We start from the raw sequence: 19452 nt of genomic DNA, 5'->3' as shown, positions 1-19452 counted from the left end.
ACACTCTTAATTGGATGGAACAAAAGAAAATAGGGAAAGAGAGAGAAACCTATTGAGATAGGTCAAAAACCTTACTTTACTTTATGACCAAGCCTTCTTATTTATAGAGAACTAGTCAGTTAGGGTTTTCAATCCTAGTGGATCTATGATTATCCCAAATGAGTGACCTGCAAACTAACTGGGTAAAGACCCAGTCTGACTCAGTTCCATTAACATTTAGGGACTAGGTTAGGTATACATAATGTTCATTATGAACAGTAGGATAGCCTAATGGTGGCAACTTCAATTTGGAGAACTAGCGTCTGGGGGAGGAGATTGTGGGATCGAATCCTATTGTACGTATTGTGTGTATAGGGGTATGTGGCCATTGGTCATACTAGCGCCCAGTAGGCTAGCCAGTGGCACTTAGTAGGATAGGAAAGGCATAGGAGGCTTTTCCAAATGGAGAAAGAGAGATAAACATAAATATGGAGAAAGTGAGAGATAAACATAAATTTGGGTATACCATGGATCTCAACATGTGTACAATCGAGATGAGACACAAAGGCTGGGAAACCAAATCTGGTAAAAAACAAATCCGAAGTCTACCGATTTCTCCTTTTCTCTTTCTTCTCCCTCCTTCCTCTTCTCTCTTCAAATCGCCAAGACAGAACAGGTTAGGGCTTCTCCTTCTTCTCCGTAGAAGACTAGCGGTTCTTCTAATTGCTTTGGAGGGGTTTTAGTGGCAGATTTCCTCACCGGCATTTTCTTCATAGCCCTCGATTTGGGGGTTTCTGCGTTTTTAGTTCTCATCATGAAACCTCGATACCAAAATCAAAATGTCCTTTTCTTTCAGATGAAATATGGAGACTGGGTTTGTGATAACTAGTTGAACAAAGGCTGCCACAGTTCGTCTTGTGCTTTACGCTCTCAAATAATCTTTATAGAGACAGATTAAAGTGTGATAGACGAACCATTACAAAAAAAAGTGAGAGAATGAATTGAAACAGCGATTACAATTCGATATAGCAGATGGCCGAAGATGGAGAGATAAAAATTCAATTTAGAAAAGATTGGTAGCAGGGAGGAGAAGAAGAAGAAGAAGAAGAAGAAAAGGGGGAAACGGTAGACATCAGATCCGTTTCTTACCAGATTTCTTTTCCCAACCTCTGTCTCTCATCTCGATCGTACACGTATCAAGCTCCACGTGTCGATATCTGAGACCGTCTCCGCCAACATCCATTAGATTCTCTGGCCGCAGAGGATTTCGATCCATTCTAGCATAGTTTTGTCTAAATCCGTTTATTGTTTGCCACCCAAAAAACTTTCCTTTCCAATAATAATGTCAAAGTAGATCGGTGGTGATTCAATATTGTAAAACCAAAAGAAGAAAAATAAAATCTATGAAAAACCACCTCAATATTCTAATTGATTGTTTCAAGGATCATTTATTTATCCATAGTGAAGAGAGACCTTCTTAATCCATAGGTTTTGATGAATGAATGAACCCCTAGAATATTACAAAGGTATTTTAGACTTCGTATAACAAAATAAGAGAGAGAGAGAGAGAGAGGGGGTCGGGACATGACACCCAATGAGTAGAGATTCTCTTAAAAGAGATTTCTTTTTGTTTCAATGACCCAAATGCTATTGGCAAATAAAAGTAGAACTCCATGGAAAATATGGATCATTCTATGAAATACGAGGCATTTGGACTTCTCATATTGTAGAATTGGACTCTTTCTTTCGTTTTATTCATATTGTATATTTTCATATCAATGAGGTTGGTAGCTTAGTGGTGAAAATGTCCTTAATCCATCATCGTTCGAATCGATTGGTTGTGGGTTTGAGTCTTGATATGTCCACTATCATCCATTGGTCCTGCGAAAGCTCCGCTTATCGTACAGGGGCTTGTCCTGGGGGCTATGATCATTACTATGGAACACCCTTTTTTTTTTTTTTTTGTTACAAAAAAAAAATTGTATATTTTCATAAGGGATAAGGTTTCATATGACTAGGGGTATCAATTTTCAGTCCAAACCAACAGGATGGACTGAAATTGATTAGTTCAACTCAGATTGAACCGATTTTTTTATTGATTTAGTTTTGGTTTGGGATTTTATGAAACCAATAGAAATCAAAACAGAATTAGACCGGCCAAAATCAAACCCAATATAAAACTCCGACTAAAACCAAAAAATATGATTATTTTTAATGTGTATATATGAAAAAAAAAATGAAACTAAATAGTACAACCAGATAAGAACCCATACGGTCAACCCAATAAAAAAACTGATCCAAACCAGGCAATCACGAAAAATATATTTTGATTTAATAGCATGGTTTCGGTCTGGCCTATTACCACCTCAAAACCGATTCAATCAGATTGAAACTAGACCGAACTAATCAATTGACAACCCTACATATGATGTTAAAGTATAGATTTGCACCAGAAGGAGGAGGGCTACCAAATTGTCCAATGGGAGACCTTTATTGAAGAGAAAGTGTGTAGTGTTCACGGGCAGGATGTAATAGGCATGCACAAGGATATGTACATGGTATCTTCCACTTACTTTTCCCTTTTCATAAATTTATATATTTTAGTCATTGAAACTATCATATTGAATAGAGAAAAAGAACGTTCCCTGGTCGCAAGGCATTTGTGCCAAACACAAAGAGTAGTGAAATGATACCCCCATCTTGTGAAACAAAAAAATTTATCCATATTGATACCTATTTGTACCCCCTCATTAGCCTCCCAAACTAGCATAAGGGTCGCACGATCAGAGAGCATTCGTTTCCTTATTGGATATTATGACTATTTCTAAAATACAAGCCAATGAAAAAAAAAACCAAACCGGTTGAGGGTGGAGGGTAGACCTTTTGTAGTTCACCAAAATTTTTAGATCTACCTAAACTAGCAACTCACATTGAACCAAGGTTGGGTAAAGGCTAATCTTGCAACTAAACGTCCTCTTATTTATTGGTACACCAACATGTATGATTCATCTTATTGTCAACTTTTTCATAAAGGTCCAGTTTGGATTTTAGCAATTTGTCCAGCTTTTAGGGGAATGAGGTGATGTTTTTATGTTTGAAAAGTAAGTCCATGTTCATAGAACTTGAAAACCTCCACATGCATTTATGGAATTTCAGATTTCAATTCTTATAAAAATATATATATATTATAATAACCTATGGCCTAAACTACCAACTAAAGTCCAACTAAAGTTAATTTCATTTTGTCTATTAAAATTAATGATAAAATCATGACCTTTAATTCCAAACTAAACCTAATAGGATCCTATCAAAATATCATATATCTTATCTACTCAAGAGGGCTGAAGCCTATTTGCAATTCAATTATGGCCAACTTTATAGAAAGGAGATATCACCTCTCTCTAGCTAAATGTCATATATCTTATCTACTCAAGGGGCCTAAGGCCAATTTACAATTCAATCATGTCCAACTTTATATAAAGGGAAAATCCTCTTTCTCTCACACACGTGGTAACTATCCCACCATCTATGGGGTGACAAACCACGAGTCAGAGGTAGGCCTGACACTCCATGGATGGTGGGATTAGAGATGGGGAGGTTACCACATGGGGAGAAGATCCGAATTAAAATATAAATTGTTTAAAAACAGTATCTAATGCAGAGTAAGATGATTTTTTTTTTCTCCCCCTTCTTCTCCCCCTTCCCCTTCCCCTTCCCCTCTCCCTCTTTCACCCTTAGTAAGTTCAAAACGTTAACTAATGAGTAGTAAAAACGGCATACCTAGTTCATGAGGCTTGTGTCATTGCTAAGAATGGAGAATATCCGAATTAAAATATAAATTGTTTAAAAATAGTATCTAATGCATAACATAGTTAGCAAATTCGAATTCGGGAATTATTTGGGAGGAGAATTATTCACAATAATTCGATTGGTCAATTTAAGGATTCGATCAAAAAAGCGGTCAAAAAAGTGGACAAAATAAAAATCGGAGTCGGATTCGAGAATTATTCGATTAAAAAAATAAAAGTCGGACAAAAAATTAGGATATTATTTTTATAGTTTATTATATTTTTTATTTATTAAGTTATTAACTTGATTTGTATACTTAGAAAGAGCAAATTACTTTATACAATAAAGTAAAAAACTATGAAAAATTTGTCATTGAGCGATGAAAGCAATGGTTATTGTAATCCAATTTCTACTCATGAAATAGATTACGCCCCAAAACAGTGAAAGCAATATTACAACTACAATAAAACAAATAAATAAATTGACCACAAAAAATTTTCACTATCATTTTGCTTGGATTCACAAGACCCATATTGCATTAAGACGTACTAATTTTTCAAAATTAAAGCAACAATATAAAAGAAGATTGATTGATACGGCGTTATGAATCTGTCCTGGTCCCCCGAAACCTCAAATTATCCATCAAGGCTTGATATCTCCCCTATATAAGGATGAACTGATGAAGTTATGAGAAAGAAATGAAACAAAGAGTAGATTCGTACGATTGTTATAGAAGAATTAGGTGGAAGAAAAATATGGGAAAAAAGAGGCGGAAATTTGGGGGAGAAGAAGATGAAAAAAATAATATTGTTTAAGTGAACTGAATAATTCGGTTTAATTCGATTCGGCCCGAATTATTCGCGTTTTAAAATCAAATTAGTAAAAATTGTGTTTTTTACCGAATTTTATTTTTAATTTGGATTCGATCAGAATTTTTGATTTAATTCGAAAAAATTCGGTTCGGCCGAATTGTTAACTAGGATGCATAGTAAGATGATTTTTTTTTCTCCCCCTTCCCCCTTCCCCTCTCCCTCTTTCACCCTTAGTAAGTTCAAAACATTAACTAATGAGTAGTAAAAAGGGCATACCTAGTTCATGAGGCTTCTGTCATTGCCAAGAATGGAGAGGGTCATTACATACGCAACCTTACCTTAATTTCGCAAAAAGGCTATTTCTTTATTTGAACCCACAACTACTAGTTGGCAATAGAGAAACCTTACCATTAGCTCCATGATCCACAAAATTAATTAACTTGTATTATACAAAAATTACTTAATTTAAAAAATATCTAAATTAATTATTTTCACTGTATTTCAAACCTAAGATCAAGTAAATATTTGCTAATTAAGTCAAATCATCTGTAGATGGGCCATGGATTGGATCCAAGGCTATCCAGTGATTCTCCAGCAAAAACTCCACAGCTAAGCATGTGGAAGGCATTAATCCATCCATATAATGGGTTGGAAAAAGAGAAACTCTCCATGTCTGAGCATGTGGAGAGAATTAAAGTATGAAACCATTCATGTAGATAGAGGAGGTGGAAAAGGAAAACCTGACCTCGTGGTGTGGTTGATTTGCTAAGACAGTGATTGAAGGAGAAGAAAAGAAACAGAGGAAAAAGATTATCATTCTTGGTACCCTGTTTGATTGGTCATATTTAGAAAGAAAACTTTCGCAAGTTCTGAATGTTGTGGTCCCATTTGGAATTAATTTTCTATCACAAAATCTAGAAAACTACAAAGTAAAAATAAGTACAGGTAAGAAGGTAAGAATATGACCTCAAATTTCGACATTGATAGTTCATCAGTAGCTCCTTCGGAGGATCTTTTAAAGTCTTTAGCATTTTCAAATCTTGATATTGATGGATCCTAAAGAAAGTATTCTATTTCTTTATATTTTGGGATTGACATGCGGCTTCTTCAATTGATCCACTCTAGTGGAAGAGACGGAATTGAAAGATACTGAGGTAATTCAATATGTTGACAATCAGAGGAAATCCCATATGAAGAATTTGATGGTCATGCCATCTATACTGGACGGAGCCACCGTATAAGATTTGCCCATACTATCTTCGCTCCAATGAATGGAAAATTTAATTTGTGATGCGTCATGTTGGTTCATGTATTATCTTTTCTTTCCCTCATATGAGGATGGTGTAGTACATTTAGCTTCTTGCTAATTTGGCTTGTATCCTGCCTTTTCGCTATCTTTCTACTCTTTTTTTATTTTTAATATACATTTTATTCATCCAAAAAGAAAAAAGAATAAAAGAATGTAAGAATAAAAATCATTTCGTGGCATATAGATGTTTGCTCCCCCAACCCCCTCCCTCTCCTTCTCCTTTTTTTTAGTTATTTTCTTGCCTTCCAAACACAAGAAAATTTTTCAATGACTTACCCTACAATTTGATTCAAGAGAAGGAGATTGCAAGTTGTCTACATGGGAGGTAAACATTAAAATTTAAGAATGAATAAGAAAGTGTTGTGTCAACTTAGATGTTTGGGCATAATTATGGAAAAGAATTTCATAAGATAGTATCAATAATTAGAGTTGGAAATTTTCCATTAAGACTCTTTTTGCTTTGAAAATGTCTGTGCAAATGATATTTTATATGAATATTTCCTCTACCAAAATTTCTTACTTTTTACAAAGTATTTTACGTAATTTATATTAAAATAAGTAGTGGAATATCCTAGTTCTCTCTCACACACACATTTTATGGCTGAATTTTTACATGAAAATCTTTTAATTTTGGAAAGGCGAAAAATTAATTCTACAAATATTATTGTTGACATCTTAGAGATTTCAAAATCCATGAAGATGACTGGACAAAGAATTCTTAATTAGATGATAAAACTTCTTATAGTTGGTCAATTTATTGAAACTTCCATAGACTACCACCTAATGTGTTACATAGAATTGCGATTTAACATAACCAACAACTGAATAGGAATACAAAGGACACAAGCTAGATTAACCACATGTCAAGTTTCATAATAAAAATCAATCATTTTCCTTGTATTTACAACCGTCTATGTCAAATTGGTTCCTTTTAGTAAATTTTTAAAATTTTTAAATATCAACGTGTTTATTTTGATTCAACTTGAAAATAACTACTCTTATATAAAATTTAAATCATAATTGATATCCAATGTGGCAAATATTAAATCCGATCACCCAACATAATTTGGTTAGACAAAAAAGACCAGACCAACCCCTCTAATTTTAAGGGACTAAACACAATCATCATGATCAAAGAAAAGTATTAAACATGGTAAGCTAATTATTGGAAAAACCCCATAACTCAGCATGTGGAATGCATTATTAGTATCAAAGCATTCATGTTACTGTTTGGAAAAGAAAACCCTAATCCTATTTTTGATTGGTATGATAGTGATAGGGGAAAGATTAGAAAAGAAAGGTGGAAAAAAAATCTCCTATCATTTCATTTGTTGATTGGATGGATTTCAATAATAATAAAAATAAAAACTTGTAAAAATTATTATTGTGGTCTTATTACTTGTTTGGGGAGTGACTAATTATCTATAACAATCTTTACCCAAATGACAAAGAGGAAGGAAAAGATTGATTAGAAAACCATTTTGTAGCACAAGGAAAGTTTTTATTTTTGTAAAGCTTTTTTTTATGCATGTGAGACCAATCCTTCAACTTGAGTGGGAGTTTGTTAACCTTTATCAATAATTACACTTCAAATGAATGTCTCAATTTGAAAAACATCTTCGGCCTTTTTGCTAACCAATTAATGTTAACCTCACTTTTCAAGAAACACAAACTAATAATGTCAAAGAGGATGACTAGTAGTACTGCCAATTATTTTGGCTATATGTAGGGGGAAGGGCTAATTTTTTTGTCCTTTTAGGATTTTATTAAGTATACAAATTAAAAAGTGGGTCATTTGGATAAGATCTTTCACATGAAGGTTCTTAGATATTTCTGCTAATGTTTTCTATTAAATGAAAAATCTTCTTTAAAAAAAATGAAGCTGTACCCTAGATTAGTGGATAGGTCTCATAAAATATCTTTCTAAGTGACTTTATTAGAGGACAAACCATATAATAAGATATGGCCCACATCTCCTAATCAGCCTCAGTTGTCCAATAACATGTTGATTGATCTAGGCATCTCTGAAAAATGAGATCTTTCTTTCAACACTAAATCACTTTGACAAAACTTTATTTTTCTTTTTTTTCTCTTAATGAGACCAGCTGGGGCAATAAGCATTGTTTGTCATACATAAAGCCAAATATCTAGTAATATTTATAAGTAATTAACCGACCATCCATACTTTTGGTTGCTGCATTGTGTGGTAGAAGCACTAACAGATCATTAAAGGATTGTGAATCGTTAGATGGATACATGGGTGAGCTGTGAACGTTTAAAAACGAGGTATTAGGTGGGAAAAAAAAAAGATTTGATGTTGGGATTTCGGTTATTAGAAGTAAAAGAGAAAAAGAACCTTTTGCCCGGTTGTATTTTCCTATGCCCATACACAAGGGAGTTAAATGATCTCCCCACTCACCCCACTCCCGCATGCTCATTCAGTAGGGTTGTCAATCGGTATGATTTTTGGTATTCAGTTTGGTTTTGATATGGTACCAAAACTTAATACTAGATACTGATACCGTACCATACCATTAACATTTTCAAGTTTGCAATCTGATACCAAACCAACTTGATATGGTTTTGATATGATTTGATTTCGGTATATGAATGGTTTTAATTTACTCACTTTAAATGGGTTCTATCCCCAAAAATTTTAAAAAAAATAGATAAATAAATAACTTTGGGTTTCTCCATTTTTGAATTATGGTTTTGAGTTTTTGAAGTTTTGGGCCTTTTGATTTCTACCCAAAAAGAAAAAAAAAAAAAAATGTTTCGAATTTGGTAGTTTCTCAAGAAGTGTCGGTATTCAGTTTGGTTTGGTATACCAAATGATCACTATCGATATCAAACCGAATCGAAAAAGATTCTGTTTTCCTACCAAAACCATACTGAAATTCCTTTGGTTCGATTTTGTATGGTTTTGAATGGTCGATTTTGATATCAATATCAAATTGACACCCTTACCCTCCAGTGGCCTTGCATTGGTGCAAGGTCACATGACCGGGCAACAAACCCATCCCTTAAAATAAAACATAGAATCTGGCTTGGATCCCATACTCTATATTACCCATCACCAGTTTGATTTGGGCTTGCCATATGGCATAGGCACGCAGGGTTCCTACCCATGGTGCCTTTTAGGCAAGTTCAGCATGGCAAGCCCAAGCCATGCCTATGTTGTGGCTGAGTACCAAGGTCATAGGATAGGCCACTCCATTCGGACTCGTATCTTCTGTGGCGCAACAAGGAGTCTAGCATGCATCGAATACTCAAAAACATCGTGAGCTGCATGTGATCACCTTGAGCTCCATGTCTAGACGTTATTGGCCATTAAATTAGTACCAAACATCCTGCTACGCCACAAAGAAATTCAATCCCACTCCACTCAGGCAGTGGTGTACTAAAAGTCGTTGGGAATTAAATCCCACAAAAAACGCTTAGACCTTGGATGACTTTCATATATATCTGTTGGGCCTCTCTGCCTACACAGATTAGGGTTTTGAAATGGATAATCAACATGGTGTCAGGGTTACCTGCCGTCCTGGCCATTGTATTAGACAAATGTGTCCAATGACCCAAATAAGGGTTCACACATGTCACGCATACTGCCAGGGGCAAAACATGAAGGGGCATTGGGAATAATCCCATGGAAAACTTGTCTAACATCGTTTTGTTAAACATAGTTTGTGCGTGTCTCCGCTAATTACTATTCTCTTCCTTTTTACTGCAATTTTCACCACAGCCCTTAATCTATCTATTATATTGGAATTGTTAGGTTTTATACAAAACAATGGTTTTTTTTTTTTTTTTTTTTGCTAACTGGGCTCAGTAGTTGCTTATCCAAGTTGGTTACCAGGCCTATCCTGTTTGCTAAAAGTTGGCCTTTGAAACTGAAAAAAGTTCCTCTCCTGTAGGTAACCACTTCACCCCATCTCACACAATCCATGGGATGTGAAAGATCTGGACTCTATGAAGCAATTTAGCCATGGTACACCATGAGGTTTCATGGGGCTTCAAGTTTGTCAATAATTTCGGATGCCAAGCAATCTGGGAAGGGTGTCCAAGTACTTATCCTTAGTAATTAATATTTTCAAAACTTCTTGTAACCAGTTTATAAAATATGCCATCAGAGCCAATTCATCCAATCATATTTAGATAATCTCTCAATCTGATATTCTCCCTGAGGGAAATGAATTCCTTGAGCATTTTTCCTTCATAGCCAAACTCCATGAATCCAATGTATCAATATATAATTAGAAAAACATCAACTGTTAAAATTTCAACTTCCCCCCCCCCTACGGCCCCACCCCAAACAAAAAGAAAAAAACTCCATGCAACGATAAGATGTCTTTGGGGAAAACGATCCCTGCCTGTCTGGTGGCACAGGCAAAACAGACTGATTGGACATGAAAAGACCACTATGCCCTCCTCCCACCGTGGCTGAAGATGCTACCACATTCCCCCTCATTGGCCCCCACACTCGCATTGCCTGCACCAGACCAGCAGTGATCCTCTGCTTTTCTATGCAATTAGTGAGTTATAAGTTTTTGGTACTATTCTCCTCTTTATTCAACAAGGAAGCTAATGGACACACGTACAGGCCCGTGCCCAGCTTTCCAAAGAAAGATCTTTCATCTTGCAGATAGATATGAAGACTTGCTGATTCGCTAGCCTACCCCTTCCAAAAACATTTATGAAAACAAGGCTCGCTAAACTCGCTGATCAATGTTGAAGTTAAGAGGGGGTCGTGTCATTTAGTTTCACAAGTTCATCATCCACATATCTGTCTCATCAATATCTACAAGAACCCATAGGGATGGCACAAGTACATGGTGACAATAAATGGAGAGGACCGAAGTTACAATTTCTCTCCTTTCTTTCCTTTCTCCTATTCTTTTTAGCCCTTTCAAATGATGGAATGTATATTTCCTCTACTGATTCTCTATCCCTCCCTAACAGATAACTATGAAACAAAGACATCTTGCCTTGCCTCCTCTGAGGCAACAACCTCTCCACCAGCGCGCCCCCCCCCTCCCCCCACCCACCCCCTTCTGCCTCTTCATCCCCTTGTAATCTCTCCCACATACATTACATCTGTCCATTTCTTCCCTGAAAGTACCCATCAAACCACACCATGTCCTTTTCTTTAGTACATTCTTGTCATGCCATACTGAACAGTTCCCACATTTCTGTGAGTAACTGCAGCGGCAGCTGCAGCACCAATCCCACCAAACTGCGATTTAGCTTGCAGCAGGTTTGTATCGATGGCAATTCGATCATCTACTTGGTCTGCCTTCATCACTCCTGCCCGCGTTAGATAAAATGGAGAGGAGTTCATGTCTATGGAAATTTCTGGGACTAATTTAGCCAGCATGCCACATTGTGGGGGTGGTGGTGGTTTGGTTTGTGACAAGTCCCTTTCACCCTCCGCTACTGATCTTTCATGCTTCATGCTAGGCCTGCGGTAACAGTATGGTGGAGGGATACCCTGAGGAAGCACAGCATTCCTTATCAACATTTTTGAGTCATAGCCATTTTTCATGTCGCTTCCATTCTCACAAGACATGACTGGTCCAACAACTTTCCCAGGTTTGGCTGCATAATAAAAACAAACAGTCATTCTTTCATTAAAATCATTAATTCAAACAATGGACCTACTAATTATTTTTGGAAAAAGTTAAGACAACTTAAAGTAAATAAAGACAGATAAAGCTAATCATTGGCTAATTAATAAATATAACAAAGGCTAAAACACCACAATTATGAGATTAAACTAATCAACAGAAAATAAAAGCAACGGATGAGGAGGACAGTAATGAATAATCTAGTATTACAGGTAAGAATTATTTTATATTGTTCATTGCTGAAGCTGGATGAATGGAAAACATATGTGCATTAGACTTCCCAATTATATACCTCTTTATTAATTTCAACTAGCATTGTTTTCAGTTCTATTGATAGTTACTTGTCAAACTCCCCGACTCTAATTTCATATTCCATTATCTAAATTTACACGTCAAACTCCCTGACTCCAATTTCATATTCCATTATCTAAATTTACTCATCGAACTCCTGAACACTTATCTCCTATTTCATTCTCTAAATCCTGTCCCAACTTCTAAGTCTAGCCCTCATCCCATCCCCACATCTTAGGGATAAACACTAACCAAATCCATAAGAAGCTCTTCCACAGGTCCTAAAATACTGGAGAAATCCAATCAGTATTAATTACCCCTTTCCTGCCCCCAATAATATCAAAACTTCCAGGGTCATCAATTTCTCAGTTCCTAGTTTGGGTTTCACGAATTTTAGAAAAATCCACTACCATATTCATACGTCATTTCTATTTTTCACATTTGTTCTATACTCATTAGGATCAAAATTGGCTATTTCCCAAATCCAATTGAGCACCTTCAGTTTAATCTCACGTTTGTACCCTTTTTAACATTCAATCAGGTGCTTGTAAATCATATCCTAAACAGTGTAAGCTCAATATATATGATATTAACGTCATATATTGAAGATGTACCTTGGAAAACATACAGAACTCTCAAGACATACAGAAATCTCAATAATGATTCAGCATCCAAATGTCTTTGCATGTGCACTAATATAATTTTGATATATATACAAAAGAAAAGGGATCGAGAAGAGTATGAGTGTCATACCCATTGGAATCCGATGTGGTGCCTGCAAAGTCCTTGGAATATGACTGATTCCATTTGTATCTCTTGAGTTCTTACTGCACGCTTCCTCAGAGTTTTCCCTATCTCTGTATGTACCCAAATTTTGTTGTTCCTTGGGAGGTACTGTATTTGAGTGGACAACTGTTGATCTGGAAAGAAATAAAATCCAGGAAAATGATAACATAACTATTATACAATTAAATAGAGAATCAATGCACAATTATAATGTAGTACATGAGCGGTTGCTTATGATTTTTTCTCTTTTTTCCTTTTTGTTTTCTTTTTCATGCAACTGATATAAAATAAATATATAGATTGATTACTTAACAATATAGCACCAGAGAAATGGAATGTACCTTGGGAGAGAAACATGCTTCCTTTCAAGTGGAATCACTGGCCCACTTTTACCACCATTTTCCTCGAGATGTGCAAACTGCTTTCTGAATTGATCAACAGCACTGCACATTAAAGAGGCAAAGAAAACCATCAGTTTACAACAAAAGTAATGTAAAATGCCAGAATAAACCCAACGAAAGACCTACTGCTAATAACAACCTAGGATAGAGAAAACTTGTCCTTTCTGTTCCATTCATGTAGTCTTTCAGCAGTTGGGGATGGTATTCTAATATTTCCCGGAAGATTAGTTCCCTTATGTCGTCCTTCGTCACCCTCCGCCGCTCAAACTCAAACTCTAGCTTTGTTATTGGCTGACAAGAGGGTTCCCTCTCCACTTTTGCTAGGCCTTTGAAGTAAGGATCAGCAAGTGCCTGTTAAAAACATCAACACTAAAACGATGAAAATATGGAACAAGAAATACTATGGGGTGTGGTGAAACAGCTCTAGTTCAGAAAATGGCAAAGAAATAACGAATGCATAGTTGTCAAGGCATCCTAGGCGACATTGTTTTTTTATTGGGTGGGACCTAGGCGTTCCACCTCCTTATTGTATTGAAAGCCTTGGGTATTTTTTTCATTATTATATATAAGATTAAATGTCTTTTCTAATGTTTTGATTGGGTCTGAGTAGAATGTTTATATATATGGTGAGATGCATGGGATCATGCCTTCGTACTAAAAAAACTAAAACAAAAAAGAAAGAAAGAAAAGGAGAAGATTTCATCGTGGGACGAAGGAAGTCAGGAACCCTTCTCTACTACTTGCTTCCTTGGTCAATTGGTTGTTTTACCTAAATTATTTGGCTTTTATATAATGGTGAAAATTATAAACAAAGGGGTAAGGAAGAGAGAAAATAAAGTACAGCTGGTGGGTGATATTGATCTAACTGTGCCCACGTGTCCTTTTTCCAATCGGCAGTCTTAAAAGTACCTGTGTGTGTCGTGTGACTCCTCATCTCCCCTCTCCACTACCCTTAGGATTCATGTGTTTTAACAAAAACAATTATATGAACTTGTTTGTCCTTACGTTACGGTCTTACAGTACACCAAAAGGGACTTTTGGTTGGGCAGTTGTATCCATGAACCCAGTCACATGATTTATGTCCTTTGGGTTTGAGAAGTGAGAACAAAACTGTATCCATGTTTTAACATCATTCATGCACGCTTAGGTCATTGCCTAGCAGCCGCCTTATTGCCTAAGTGCTTAGGGAAGGCCCTCCCACACCTTGAGTCGCCTAATGCTTGACAACAATGGAATGGTGCATCTAGACTTCCAACACATTAAAAGGTGTGTCACTAAACATATGCAAGTAATCCTAGAAACTAACTCATTTGGAATGATGATACTAACACCTAAAATTAATTGTCCGATTGAGAAGGGTTTGGGAAAATACTAAATATAGAGACATAAATATCAAAGCCATTCCTTCTACTAGGACACAAACCTCTTCAGCAGTTGGCCGATCCTTTGGATCAAATGCTAACAGTCTTTCCAATAGCTTAAGTGCCTGAGGATCTGCATTTGGGAACTTCTGAGAAAATGGCATGGGCTGTTTCTTCCTCATGCTGGTCAAGTATCTCCTAGCTTTTTCATTACGGATCTGGAGACCAATCAGCAGAAAGCATCAGGATTAAGTCTAGAAGGAGAAAAACGATTATAACCTTTAGTCTTCAGAAATAAGATCTAAATCATTCAGTAGTGAAGCTTTTATTATAGGAACAAAAGTAATGTGTCATACCCGTGAGACGGTTTCTAAAGTGGGTGTCCCAAGCAGATCGGTCATCAAATCCAACTGATGAACCACATTTTTACCAGGAAACAGAGGTTTTCCTGTTAATACCTCAGCAAAGATGCAGCCTATGCTCCAAATATCAATTGCAGGTGTATACTGAAACCAACAATCATTACTAGTTAAAATACAATCTAAAAAACCAAAAGTTCTACAGTGCAGTATTAAACACTTGACACAATTACCTGAACAGAAAGCTATTTCAACTTGCAGGAGAGAGTAATATCCCTTCCTGAACATGCAATTTTTTAATTAATGGATTACTATTCACTTAAAAACACAGAACACATTCCTTACAAAATTTAAAACATTCCAAGAAATCAAGCTTAAGACTTGCATGAACCGGACTAACATGCAGACTGCAGATACTGTCACAGAAAAAACTACAAATATTTCCCTTGTGTTTCAAAATAGGTGCTCAGGATGATGATAAATGCTTCCATTGGACCACTTATCACCAAATTTATGTCCACTTCCATATATTTGCCAAACCCTTTATGCATAGTATTACTTGGAGAGTGGAAACACTTAAGAAACTCCCTTTATGAGGTGATATACTCATGAATTTGATAGGCAATTCCTTGGACCAAGAACATAAAAAGGGCCCGAGCAAGTGGCCAAAATAGCAGCTGTGAGTGTATAATTAGAATACAGCATGATCAAAACCATGCCCACCAGCATATACAAGCACTTGGATAGTGCAATTGATTGATTCTAAAACCAATTAAGATCTGAACTCTGAAGTAAAAATTCTTCTTTTTCTGAAAAAGTAAACAACAAGTGAAAAAATACACAAACATAGGTCCAAAACTAAACCTAACAGGTAATGCCATGCGAATCCAGATCAAATGCTAATGTCAAATTATGTACATTTTGTCCAATCACTGACATAACAAAGGAAAAGTACCAAATGTTTCATCATTAAAACACAACTAATACACAAGTCATGCAGTTACATGGTCCGAAGATGAACAGTCTGGTATATTGTTTGAAGCATGCAAGATCATACCTTGGAGAAAAAAGAGCCACACAGCTCTGGTGCTCTATACCATCTTGTAGCCACATAGTCCTGCAAAATGTAGTGTTTCAGAAAATGTGGCAATAATATTTTATGGTTATATGATCATTACATCCGTATGAACTAGTCAAGCATGTCTCAGAAAAATAATCCATTTAAGCACTAAACAAAACTATTTATATGCAATAAACCAATGCTGCTATGACTTGTTCTTATTACCGTCCAAAATATTGTTGTAGGAGTATCATTGAAGGCAACTCTTGCCAACCCGAAGTCACAAATTTTGAGTTTGCAATTTGCATTAGCCAATATATTCTTTGGTTTCAAATCTCGATGATAAACATTTGCTGTGGAAAACAATTTAGAGTTAGCATAAAGCTCCAGAAATTACTCAAAGCCCAAATAAATGACAAAGATGGTCATCATGAATCACAATTACCATATAACAATGATGATCACAATCCTCATCACCATAATTTTAAAAGTGATAGGAGGAAATAAGGTGGCTTCTAGTTACCTGTGTGAATATACTTCAATGCTCGCAACAACTGATAAAGAAAAAATTGATAATGCTCTCTTGTCAAATCATCATTAGCTTTGATGACTTGGTGAAGATCTGACTCCATGAGCTCAAAAACAACATAAATATCTTTGAAGTCCCTCCTTGAAGGTGGCAACATAATATGCTTTATTTCAACAATGTCGGGATGCCGAAGAAGCCTAAGCAGCTTGATCTCACGCAGGATTCGTGCAGCATCTGATATGTGCTCAAATATATCATGTATTTTCTTTATTGCCACTTTCTCTCCAGTATTGACGTCAATGGCAGAGCAGACGAGGCCATAACTTCCTTTCCCTACAACTTCCTGAATTTTATATCTATTGGCATCACCATATTCTGTAAAAAAGTCCATCTCTGCTGTATTCTGCAGAAGAAAAAAACAAACAATTCAGATCTCCTTGGTACAAAACATTTTAATGCTATAATCACCATAATTTGCTCATAAAAACGACAAGAAACGGCAAACAAACAATATGTTCTTAAAACGGCACAGGTATTTGATCATACAAATGAATTACTCCTATTGAAACAGGTTTAAAAGAAAAGCAAAACAAAAAGATTCCAGGCATCCCTGAACAGACAAATAACTGGCAAAATTTTAACAATAGAATCATAGAAGAGATGGAATAGTGGATCACATTCCTTACGTGAGATTTTAGGCATTTGGCATTCACTAATAGAAGGTAAGCAGAATGACCTCTACTCCCAATATCAGTAATATATGAAGACAGACGACTGTGTTAAAAATACCCAAAATTTTCTACTTCATATATACAATAAGATTTAGCAAAAAGCAACCATTTTTCTAACAACTACCTGAAAGAAATAGAAGAGAAAGGAGATTTCAGATCGGAAAAAAGGGTTAAAAAAACAGATCGTATAAAAAATGTATTCAAGACAGAAAATCTCCAGTAAAGATAGAAGCAAATGAATAAACATGATTACCATTTTAGAGAATGGAATGGGATTCTACAGTAGAAATAACCACAATAAGCGTGACAGCGGAGCCCAAAGCATATATTAGATGCTCAGAAAGAGGAGATGCTTTCTTTCTCGAAATTAGGACAGAAACTCCCAAAAAAAGAAAACAACTATTGAAAGAAAAAAAAAATCATATGGGAGGGGGGAAGGAAGCAATACGAAGAAGGCAATAGTGATCATAACCGTTCACTGGAACTCAGAAATGAAAATTTCAAGCAGAACTGCAGAAGACTAACTGAAGCGAGGTGGTAAATTGACGAATAATAAGGATAAACATCTAATTAGGGGATGTGATAATTAGAGCTGGAGATTCCAACAATCAACAGCAGAAGAACACATTCCGAACCATTGATTGCTATTGTAATTTCTAAATGAATCTCATCCACAGCGCGTGTGATCCAAAGATCCAATTTTTCACCAGGAAAAACAATCTCAAAACTCCAAATTTTCAGAAAACAAAATGAGTTGTCCAGACTAAACCGATCCCACACCACCCTCGCTCCCACCAAGAACATAAAAAATAGAAGAAAGAAAAAAAAAACCAACCTTCTTTCTCTGCTCTTGCTGCATCTTTCACAATCTCAAAACCCAGCCGTCCAAAAAAAACAAAATTGAAAACCCGTTTCAGCTCCCTTTTCTGTTCAGAAACAGTCAAACAGGTATTCACAAAAACCAGGTGCCAATCGCCGTAGAAATCAACCACATTTCCCCCACCTACCCTCTTTCTTGATAACAAGCCCAGAATCTCGCCTTCCTCTCTTCCAAATCTTGATTTAACATAGAAAACAAACCAAATCCCTCATGCACTCCTCCGCAGAGGATTCTTTCCAAACCCTATGAACCAACCTCAAGTACAAACGGGAAAACAAAGATCATAGATTGTTCCAGAACTCAACTGAAGCATATAAAAGAATAAATATCCTATATCCAAATTATTACATATATTCAGATATAAATAACAAGGAAATCGTCTTTTCAGCTCCGTCCTTCACGCAGGTTTCTTCCCAAAGAGAAGTTTCAGTTGAGATCTAACAAAACCTTGATGCTTTCACTAACACAAAATAGCAGAATTACCAAAACTTTGAGCGCAGGAAAACCCTAACTTTCAGAAGATCCCGAAGAACAAAGAAAACGATTCAGAGACGAGAGAGAGAGGGGGGGTGAGGTGCGGTTCATTCTTGTTGCCCTGAATCTAGGGTAATTTGTACTTGGTCTTGTGAATGGATTACTACTCCGATCCGTATATACGGCAGTGGCTGATTATTGTAAATACGTGAAATTTTTAGTGCCATTTTCGGTAAGATAAGAAATTTGGGCAGGTGAGTTGGAATCCAAATTTATAAGATTCTTTGCTTCTTTACCAATCGGTAAAGACACCTGAGCCCACTTCTTGTCTGCTAATCTTAAATTACCAAAATTGTCCCTCCCCTTTCCTTCTTTAAATCTCTTGGGTCTTGGATAATTTTGGTAAAGAAATATATTCTATATTTATATCCATTTAACTGTAAATAAACCCAGTACACGTGTCAGACTGTAAATGGGTCCTCTATGATAAGATCGGATAATCTCAATTTCCAAACATTAGGTTATGTTTGGAACACAAGCAATAGAAAGAAAGAAAAATTTTACACTTTTTTTTTTTCACTCTAGGATTCCACCATATGGACTGGTATGGATCCATTATGGGTGAAGAGATCTTGGAATCATTAGTTTAATGTTTTTAACTCCTAATTGGTATTAATCTTAATTTATTAATACAAGGAGGAATCTTTCTTGAATCCTTTAGTGATTGATCTTGTGTCTTTATTCATTGTTAAGTCGTAAAATTTGCGTCATCGATTTTTTATTCAATTTTACTAGTGGAGATTGAAAGTTTAACAAATTCATTGTTAGAAACTTCCAAATGCACCACTTGATACTTTAGTTTGACATATCTTTCACTTGGTTAAAAAAATCCTCGAATAATGCTAATTAGATTCCACAATATGAACTACACACATAATAGAAAGATTAGTGTCTGCACCTTTGGATATCCAGTATATCTTGCTTTTCTTTTCTTTCTTTTTCACCCTTACAAGTCTCTAAAAGCCACACATTAAAGGACTTTTTTTTCTTCTTTATTTAAATAAAGA

General features: G+C 35.9%; 1 protein-coding gene across 1 annotated transcript; it reads right to left on the bottom strand.

Moving 5' to 3' along the window:
- Positions 1 to 10617: 10617 nt before the first annotated feature.
- Positions 10618 to 18504, bottom strand: LOC122069862 (mitogen-activated protein kinase 20-like). The gene is made up of 10 exons (XM_042633948.1): positions 17867 to 18504; positions 16295 to 16703; positions 15997 to 16124; positions 15769 to 15828; positions 14709 to 14858; positions 14415 to 14570; positions 13131 to 13342; positions 12932 to 13033; positions 12558 to 12724; positions 10618 to 11484 (listed from the first exon to the last, which is right to left on the bottom strand). The coding sequence occupies exons 1-10, from the start codon at positions 17888 to 17890 to the stop codon at positions 11036 to 11038; spliced, it is 1857 nt and encodes a 618-aa protein (XP_042489882.1). The 5' UTR covers positions 17891 to 18504; the 3' UTR covers positions 10618 to 11035.
- Positions 18505 to 19452: the final 948 nt, after the last annotated feature.

Source organism: Macadamia integrifolia, unplaced genomic scaffold (genome assembly GCF_013358625.1).
Source record: "Macadamia integrifolia cultivar HAES 741 unplaced genomic scaffold, SCU_Mint_v3 scaffold741, whole genome shotgun sequence".
In the NCBI taxonomy this organism is placed as follows: Eukaryota; Viridiplantae; Streptophyta; class Magnoliopsida; order Proteales; family Proteaceae; genus Macadamia; species Macadamia integrifolia.
This window is presented reverse-complemented; position numbering and strand designations above follow the sequence as displayed.